This window comes from Belonocnema kinseyi, chromosome 1, assembly GCF_010883055.1.
Source record: "Belonocnema kinseyi isolate 2016_QV_RU_SX_M_011 chromosome 1, B_treatae_v1, whole genome shotgun sequence".
Taxonomy (NCBI): domain Eukaryota; kingdom Metazoa; phylum Arthropoda; class Insecta; order Hymenoptera; family Cynipidae; genus Belonocnema; species Belonocnema kinseyi.
The window spans coordinates 7,079,866-7,089,585 of NC_046657.1; the positions used below are offsets into that span (position 1 = coordinate 7,079,866).

A 9,720-nucleotide genomic window follows, 5' to 3' on the forward strand; every position below is an offset into this window, starting at 1 on the left:
ATAGAAATAACAAGTTAAGTCGTCCTTAATTTTAATTTTACCCTGTTCAAAATGTAATAGTATATTAAAAGTACCTCATGGTACAAAATTGCATTAATTACGGAGTATCTTCAGCCTGAAGATGTTTAAAACAAGGCGCTTGTAAGCCAGTCAGTCGACTACTTACATTTGATGCACCATCGTAACACTGGCCTCTTTAGCGGTTGATTTCCAATGTATATCGAACAAGTACATTGTTGACAATTTAGAATAACGTTGCAGCTTTCGTATTTGTAGCTTGGTAGAAACCCATGAAAATTTCTCTAACGGTTAAACCATCTTTTGCTATCCTTAAACAGATCGATTCTTGTTCGATTTTCGAGATATTTGAGGCTCCATCCAAAGATATCGCGTAGTAATCCGCGGATTTGATTACTTCTAGGTTTTTTCGAACTACTGCATTTGCATAAATTTTAAGAATCTCATCGATTATATAGTGATGATGCCATTGATGTCTAGTTCTATTCAACCAAGAATGGAGTTCAGGTACGTATTCCGCCTATTCCGTGTTTCATTTCTTTTTATTTGGCTGTAGACAGATATTTCTGTCGCTTGGCGACAGCTTCAGTACAAATGGAACAGATGGCTTTACCTCTTTTTTTCAAAGATATCCAAGGAAAAGTGCTTTTTAAGCGAAAACCAGATTTGAAAGCTCCAGAGCCTGATAAAAAGGAATAGTTGTAATTAATAAGATCACGCAAAGCGTGAACAGATTGTACACACGGAGAAACAGCTTATACATAATTAAACTAACTTAAAATAGTCAAAAATTAATTTACCATTTTTTGCTTGACTCTTATTACTATCGTTCTTATTTTTTTCAATAAAAACGGTAGTAATACTGTGCGGACTAACTAAACTATGCTCAGTACGATCAGTACGCACGCTATTGTTATTATCTAATGTAGTGGGAATTTCACATGGATCACTGGCTTTTGTTGTATCGAAATAGGAATCTGCTGAATAGAACCTAATAAATTTAAAGTAGAGTAGATGTCGTTTTATTTTAGGCTAGAGCATCAGTCAGAAGTTGAAAAGACGCCCTGGTTGTTCCTACGAGAAGGCAGGGAAAGAGGTTCGTCCATACTTGTAGAGCCCCTCATGCAAGGATAATGTTGGGTACTCTGAGAGGGCGCCTGGCATCCCAGAGTCACCGTTCTAGAAACCTTTGTTCAGAGGGCAACGATCCCCCCATTTCATTTCAAACCCGAAAAAAGAAATTCCCTAATTTTTTTCGATTTTAACAGGTGCCGGTTTTTACTTAAAGTTTCCCATGTAAAATGCATAGGGAAAAATCACTTTTTTTAGTTTTTGGAATAATTGTTTAGGGTTTGAAAAAATGTGACGGCAAAGTATTGGGGCCTGTTGAGAATTATCCAAAGAAAAATTTCATGTTTAAAACATACAGGTTCGACACCCCTAACACACACCCACGATTACCTTAACATTACCCTTAAAACAAAAAATGTCCATTCTTCATGAAATCAACATTTTGAGCACTGTAGTCTTTTTTTTGCTTAGTGGAATATTTAGCAGTAACAATTAATTATTTATCAATAATTAATTCAATAATAATTTATTTATCAGCCATATTTAATTATTTTTTATTTAACAAAAAATTAAGCGAAGAATGTTGGTAAATATTCCACTATACTAACATTAATAATTTTGATTAAAAAAAGACGAGAATATAGTGTTCAAAAGGTCGATTTCATGATGAAATGAGATTTTTTGTTTTAAGGGTAGTTTTCAGGTACTCGTGGGCGTGTGTCGGAGGTGTCAACCCCATATGTTTTAATGATATTATTACACTCATCTTGATATTTTTATGATATTATACCAATATTAATGTCGCGTGTATCTAGAGGATTCTGGTATTCAACTGAATGTTGACATTCAGAAGAATTCGGGATAAAATATACAGGGTGATTTTTTCAACTTGAAACTTTGAAATATCTCGAAAAATAGGCACTCTATGAAAAAAAGTTATCAATCAAAATTTATTCACTCTGAAGACTACATACACTGATGTTAAAATCGGGTCTCCCACACCGCCCCCTCTGCAAATAAGTTGTCGTCAGATAAAATCATCTTCCTTTTACCTATTTCATTTTGAACCACTTTAATATATTCTTTACACAAACACAATTATTTATCCGCACATATGAAATTTCTTTTAACCTTAGATTTAAGAGGAAATTTGATTAGCGTCAAGAAATATCCTTCTGGCATCAGGACAGGATCAAGGTTAATTGAAGGTCAAATGAAGGAAAACATTAGATCTGAGAAAAAATCTACTCTTAGACGTGTTTGGGCTATCTGAATCCGAATCCAGGGTCAGTTTGATCTCATCAGGTCAAGATAAAGGTCAGGTGAAGATCAAAATAAAAAAAAGCATTGGATTGGAAAAAGTCAATGGGTCAGAGAAAACTTTTATTCTAAGACGTTTTTGCGATCACTAGAACCGAACATAGTGACAGTTTGATATCATCAGATTAGGATCAAGGTCAAGTGAAGGTCAAGATGAGAAAAAACCATTGACTCGGCGTGAACCATTATTTTAAACCATTTTTGGGGTAGCCCAATCTGAATCCAAGCTCATTTTTAGCTCATTAGATCGGTATGAAGGTCATCCGAAGGTCAAAATTGAGAAAACAATGGAATCGATCTTATGGGGTCGAACTAACATCGGACACGGATTCAGCGACCCAAAAAACGTAAGAGGGTAGAAGTTTTCTCCGATCCATTGGTGTTCTTCAATCAAATCGTTTTCTTTATCTTGACTTTCACTTGATCTTTGTCCTGACCTGATGGTGTCAAACTGTCCACGGATTTTGATTCAGTCATCCTAAAAACGTCTTTAAGTACAGTTTTTCACCTATATAATGGTTTTCTCCATTGTGACCTTCAATTGACTATGGCCCTAACATGATGGGACAAAACTGACCCTGAACTCAGATATAGCGAACTACAGAACATATATATATATAGTTATGGTGATTTAGCTCGGTTTATAGACATTTTTGTGGGGTTGTGTAATTTGCCCATGAGTCTCCTTTTTAGATAATTGTACAAAATACTATCAATTAATTTTTCTACCGCAAGGAATAATAATGTTTAATCATTTCTAAAAAACACGAAACAGTGCATGATTCATTAAAAGTACAGTTTTATATAATTCTGAAAATCGTACATTTCAAAAAAAAAATGAAAACGGTGATGAAACTCTCTAAATGAAGACACGTGTTATACAACATCTCTAGAGTATAGTGCAAGTCATGAAGCTGTCATTTGCAAACTGTATATGTACTATCTTTAGAGCTTTGTTTTACGAGAAGATTGATGAAATACAAATATCTCACTTAAATAACCTTCAACACACCAAATTCGCTTTACAGATATTGACGAATTGGATGGCGACCAGTATATATAAATACAATTTTTTGTTCAATAATCAGTAGTTGTACTATTCTTCCAGTTCCCGACGATCAGCGAGTTAAGTTTATTTCGAAAAATGAAGAAAATGATCGATATCCTATTCTTGATATTGGTGGTTCTCCCTAATCCTATTGGTAAGTATAATTATATTCTAAATTTTTAATACATAATCATTATTGTGCAAAATTGTTATAAAAAGCAAGGAGTTATAATTTTCGCGCATCGTGAAGTCAAAAAAATAATTTTTGCTAGTTTCTCGGTTTTTCTTCTCTATTATAAAAATTTCTTTCGTTTATTTCAATTTAAAGAACTAATATTTTTAATTTATATATTTTGCAACTCAACACTTAGAGATTAACTTTAAGCAGAACATCTTAAAACAGTTCAACATTTTTACATTGCTTGTTTTAAATTTGTGAAAATGTGAAAACGGCATCATTGAAAAATAAATTAGAATTCTATATCTACAAAATGAGAAAATCTCTAAACGAAAAACACTTTTCGTTTCTTTCAAATGGAAAGCCATACCAAATTCAACCATTTTTATTCTGAACCCTTCGATCTCATAAAATAGCACTCCTAAGCGTTTTAAGAGAAAATAGCCCCTCATTTTCGTCATGTCAATTTTTTTCAAAATCAAAACATTTGCTTTTGTTTAAATTTACATTATTTTCATATGCTCATCAAAGAAGGTATTGGTTAAAATCATTTTCAAAAATCAAAAAATCAGAGGAAAATAAAAGCTCTAAGGCACCCAACGAACAATAGGAAAAGAAGTCTACAGAAGAAAAACGTTCATTTTTGAAAGCCCTACAAGAATATCATAACAACTTTTTTAATATTTTTGAAAAATCGAAAATTCCGATTTCCATCTGTAAGGTATGAAAAATGAAAATTAAGCAAACATATTGTGCACCCAGCAAAAATCTACAAATTTCTTACAAATCACTTTTTAATAAAACGCGTAGCTTTTGTTTTGTTTATTAAAAACAATATCACAAATAAAAAACAAATAAAAAACTTTAAAGAAAAGACACAAACTAAATAATTATGGACATAATTTGTTCACTAATCGAAGAGCTAGGAATTAGTTGCAAATCTTTTTTTGCTAGAACATGTTGTTTTTATTTTAATCGTGAAAAATGACATTAATAATTAAAAAATAAATTCTTCAAGAACCAAACAAAGCACGAACTAAAATTGATTACAAGGGTAATTCATAAAAAATCTATAAATTTGTTATGAAGAATTTTTTTATGAAACGCGTAGTTTTTGTTTTAATAGTAAAAAAAATTGGTTTGAAAATTAAATCGCTCCTGAAGCTATGGAAAAAACTTCTAAGTTTATTGCGTCAGTAAGTTTTTGTTGATAAGAATTAAAATTTTGTTATAATTTAAAGTAAAAAAATCAGTCTTGATAATGTAAAATGATCAATATTTAAAAAAACAAGGAAAATGAGAATTTTAAGCTGATCAAACGCAAGATATGAAAAAAGCCAAGAAACGAAAAAAAGGAGGGAGAAAAAGAAAAAAAATACCAAAAAGGATTAAAATAAAACAAAAATATGGACCCAAAAAAGATCTACCAATTTCTTGCATATTACTTTTCCATACGAGAAGTAATTTTTGTTTTATTCTCTAAAAAATAACATCAAAATTAAACCAATTACATTTTTAGACAAGCGACGCATGCTACGTAAAAAACAAACGAAATGAGTTAAGAAAAACAATGAATTTACCAAAATTATGCACCCAAAAAAGGATTAATTTACAAATTTTAAAAATTTATTTTCCATCTAGTCTGAAAAAATTAAGTATTTTCTGTTATTTGAAGAGTTAACTTGATGATCGATTTTCTGCCCTAAACATTTTTGAAAATTTGTTTAAAAGCCGGAAATACCCCATGTTAACAGGTCAAATCCTAATTAATGTTATTCTTTTTTTTCTGTAAAAATGGCCAATATTCCATGTATAACTGATAACTGTGGATAATTCACTTCGTCTAAAACCAAATGAGTTATTTGATAGTAAAATTTTAAAAATGTTCGTCTAACTTTTCAGTTCCTTATACAACTTTAAAATTCATTTATGCTTGTGATAAATTAATTTAATGATCAACTCAAAACAATTTACAGTTGATAGGAGTTAAAGAAAAGTTGTTCATAATATAATAAACAAGGTAATGAAGGCAAACCATTTTTTGCGATTCGCAATGACTATCTATTTGAAATACATTGCTTTTGTATGAAATATGACAGGTATCAATGTTCAGTAACAATCAGTTACATTGTTTAAATGCTAAACAGCTTTTTTTTAATTCAAAAAATCTGATAGAAAGCAATCTTTGACCAGCTATTTTTAATCGATTCTGCAAAAAATCAAGCCTGTTCCTGATAAAATAGTCTACGTGTGTATTTGTTTACAGAAATTGTTTAAATAGTTGCTAAACAGCAGCTATTATTAACTTATTGTTATCGTTAAGGGATTTCTATCAAATTTAATACAATAGTTATGTATTTTAAATATCTGATCTTTTCAAATAACGACAAAAATTACTTTTGGTCATTCATTCTGTATTTCATTAATTGTTCCCACAATGATACTTTTAATAGTTTGCCTTTGAAATTTAGTTTTACTTTTACATAAAAAATGAATAAAGCAAATGAAAATTATACATAATATTTTCCACTGTGCATAATTGTTCCGCCTCGGATACCGTGATAGATATTATACAATTTTTTTATGAAAGTTGATCAAAAAATATATTATAAAACATTAAAAGTATAATGTATGGGATTTTCATAAATATATTTTCAGTTACAAGTGCAGGAATATCACTTGTACCTAACTGTTCTTGAATAAGTTAAATTTTTAATTTAAAAGTGCTTAGTATCAAAAGTTCAGTGAATTTGAACTGAGGCACTTTGAAATTACAAAATGTAACTTACATTTCAGAGACCGGTAACTGCGAGTGCTATTCCTGTACTTTTAACAGAAAATATATTTATAAGAATCATTTTTATATTGCTTGTCATGTGCTGAAATAGTATTTTTAATTAAATTTCATAAACAAATTACATAATATTTATCATAGTATCCCATGCGGAAAAGTTACACATAATTTTTGAACTTTCCCCAAGTTAGCTTAAAGAATTAAACATTAAATTAAAGTAAAATTAATAAAAATAATAAAGAAGTAAAAGATTGAAGTAAAATTTGCTTGAAAATTGTCCATAAAATTTCAAGTCAACTTAAACATTTATTTATTAATTTTCAACTTTTTAAGTCAATAAACATATGGTTTTAATTGTTATAATACGAAGATTTCAAATATTACATTTACAAATTAACAAGTGCTAAATTTACAAAAAATTATATTGCATATTTAAGGCCTTATTAGGTACAAAGAATTTCCACTGAACAGGCTCGACGGCAGCAGTTAGGCTGAATCAGGAAAAGCAGGGTCGAAATCATCCATAAACTACGTTACTATTTTTTTAAGTACATAACGTAACGTTTTTAGTACGTTTCCAAGTGATGAATTTTTTTGGTAAATAACTGATCATTTTGTTTAAAAATTCATCTATTTTAGTTGAGCTTTAACTTTTCAATTGAGAACTCTTCAACTTTGTTAAAAATTCGTCTCTTTTATGTAAAATTAATTTTTATGTTTAAAAATTGTCCTATTTTCGTTCAAAATGCATCTTTTTATTTGAAAAGTCAACTTTTTGTTTGAGAATTCTTGAATTTTGTTAAAAATTCGTTTTTTTGTAGACAATTAATTGTTTCCTTAAAAAAATTAATCTTTTTGTTAAAAATTCAACAACTAGGTTTTAAAAGTGGACTACTTTCTCAAAAATCATGGGAAGGAGTGTACGGATCGTGCATACACTACTTTACCACTTTAGAGGGGGAGGGGTCATCTCAAAACCAACGGTTGGTAACGTGAAGAGGGGAAGGGGGACCCAGCCTACTCTACACGTATATTAACATTTAAAAAATTATATCAATTTTTTTAAATACATATGGTAAAGTTTTTAGTACGTTTCCAAGTGATGTCAAAAATTGCCCAAAATTGGTAAAGTAGTATAGCGGAATTGACATTTGCCCTATAATCTGTTACATTATTTGAGTACGGCCTCTTTTATAAAATGGTATTCATTTTCTCGTGTCATATTGGGGCACAGCAAAAATCTAATAATTATTTTATGAGCCGTAAGGAAGGTAGTTTTTAAATATTATTTTCAATTATGAATTTTGTTCATGCTGTGCTTTCGTTGCATACAATTATTTATAATAAAGCAGATGTTACCTTGATCGTTAAGAAAATTCATTTCTAATTTTTCTTACAGAATTGGTTTTTATTGACGATTCTTTGAGAAGCAAGCCAGATGTTCCCCCAATTCCTCTTGGTATTTATGGTGTCCGTGATCCTGACGGTCATATTCTGCATTTAAATGGTAAAATTCATGATGCAATTAAACAGGGTGATTTCATCGTTGGACTTCTCGGCAGAATTAAAGAAAATGACGTATTAATACCATATGTAAATACTTTTGGTAGATTTGTTAAAATGAATCTTAATAGTAAGAGTCCGGTAGTAGTAACAGAAGTGGACCCTGTGTTTAGTCGTTACTACAATAAAATTGACTGGACTCGATCCCATATTGTTCCAGTAAAATAATTCAAGTGAATGGCATTTCCAAATTTTCTGATTCCTACCTTACCGACACTTTTTAAGGAAAACTTCTGGCCACGATAAGTGAGGAATCTATTGGATAACTTGGGAAGTTGAAGAAAAGGCACAAATCACAAAAGAATTATGGTCCTAAGTGTGAAAAACATACAAAAGGAAATTTGTTCCTTATTTTTTAATTTATAAAAGTTAAGGACCATTGATCTATTTCTTTGTGTCTTTATTTAATTTACAAAAATTTTAACATGGTTTCTAATTTTTTCAGGGTGTAAAAATATTTAAAAAGAAATTTCGTTAAGGTGGCTCAAATATCGGATGCAAGTATTTGATTTTAAAATAATATAACCTAGAATCGAAAATAACCTCTTAAATTTTGATAATATTAATGTTTGTTTGAAATTATTTATTAAGTTTTAGTACTTAAAATACAATTTTGGTGGAAACTTTTACAAGATTTTTACATGTGTAGACTTATAAAAAGATATAATAAAACGATGGTTGTCAAAAATTATGGTGTTTTTAATTTTATTTATTTTTATTATAAGGAATAATTATATTGTTGAAAGTATCTCAGCAGAATACGAAATTTTGCATTTATGTGTGTATTTATATTCTTTTTACTTTCGCGATTTCCATTTCTTGATATTTAGGGAACAATTAAATTTCTTCGAGTTTTTCTTTCAAGACACAATTGCACAATAAGTATATAATAATACTTGAATAATAATAGTGACATTGTGCATTTGTCTCACAAGTTGTTACGTCGTAGTTGATTGAAAATTTTGCCATTGATAAAATAATTTCAATTTTGAAAAATATTAAGTTAGTAATATAATAAAAAACAGATTTTTTATTAAAAGTTTGAGAAATGTTCAAGATTATAAAAATAAATCTTGCATTCAAAATTTTGCATGGAAATTCTGATTCATTTTCAATTGATTAATTTTGCACTTTAGACTTTAAAAATATTAAAATTAATTATATTTAAAGCTATTATTTCAAGATGCTATTATGAAAATGCCTGTATTTTGAAAAAAAAGTTTGGAAATTTCCATTTCTAAACTGAATAATTAATTTTGAAAGCTTCAATGTCAATTGATGCTACTTGATATGAAACTCATTATCGTTTCAAATTCAAATTATAATAATTTCAAAATAATATCACTATTGAATCATTCAAAACTGCAAACTATAATGATAAAAACATTGGTTGTCAATTTCAGATTGATTAATGTTCGATTGGAATATCCTAAACTGTTTGGTTTTAATTTTAGGCAGTTTTAAATTTAATCATTTTAGAATGTTTTAATTTCTTAAATATCACAAAATCGTAAAATATTAAATTGACAGATTTCACAGATGTAGTTTTCAGTTTCAAGAATTTTTAATTAAAATATTTTCAACTAAATGTCTCTTCAATACACAAGTTAAAGACAACGAAAAAGTAAGAAAAAAAGTTCTCAATATCAAGCCTTATAAATAAACAGATTTCCGAACTAAATATTAATAATACAATTATTTTGAAATTAAATTGACTAATATTTTATT

At 29.1% G+C, this 9,720-nt stretch overlaps 1 protein-coding gene across 2 annotated transcripts; it reads left to right on the plus strand.

The window, feature by feature from the left end:
- The first annotated feature begins 3,500 nt into the window (after window positions 1-3,500).
- LOC117174686 lies at window positions 3,501-8,470 on the plus strand. Of its 2 annotated transcripts, XM_033363996.1 has the most exons (3): window positions 3,501-3,611; window positions 7,829-8,022; window positions 8,218-8,470. In XM_033363996.1, exons 1-3 carry the CDS (start codon window positions 3,554-3,556, stop codon window positions 8,236-8,238), a joined length of 273 nt encoding a protein of 90 aa, XP_033219887.1. In that variant the 5' UTR covers window positions 3,501-3,553; the 3' UTR covers window positions 8,239-8,470. The 2 variants fall into 2 exon arrangements, with proteins under 2 accessions (XP_033219887.1, XP_033219879.1); XM_033363988.1 differs by having other exon boundaries at window positions 7,829-8,470.
- Window positions 8,471-9,720: the final 1,250 nt, after the last annotated feature.

Excerpts from the sequence above, each read along its gene's own strand:
- LOC117174686 (XM_033363988.1), top strand. The coding sequence starts at position 3,554 with ATGAAGAAAATGATCGATATCCTATTCTTGATATTGGTGGTTCTCCCT. Across the intron at positions 3,612-7,828 it reads GGTTCTCCCTAATCCTATTG|AATTGGTTTTTATTGACGAT; the intron begins GTAAGTATAATT and ends TTTTTCTTACAG.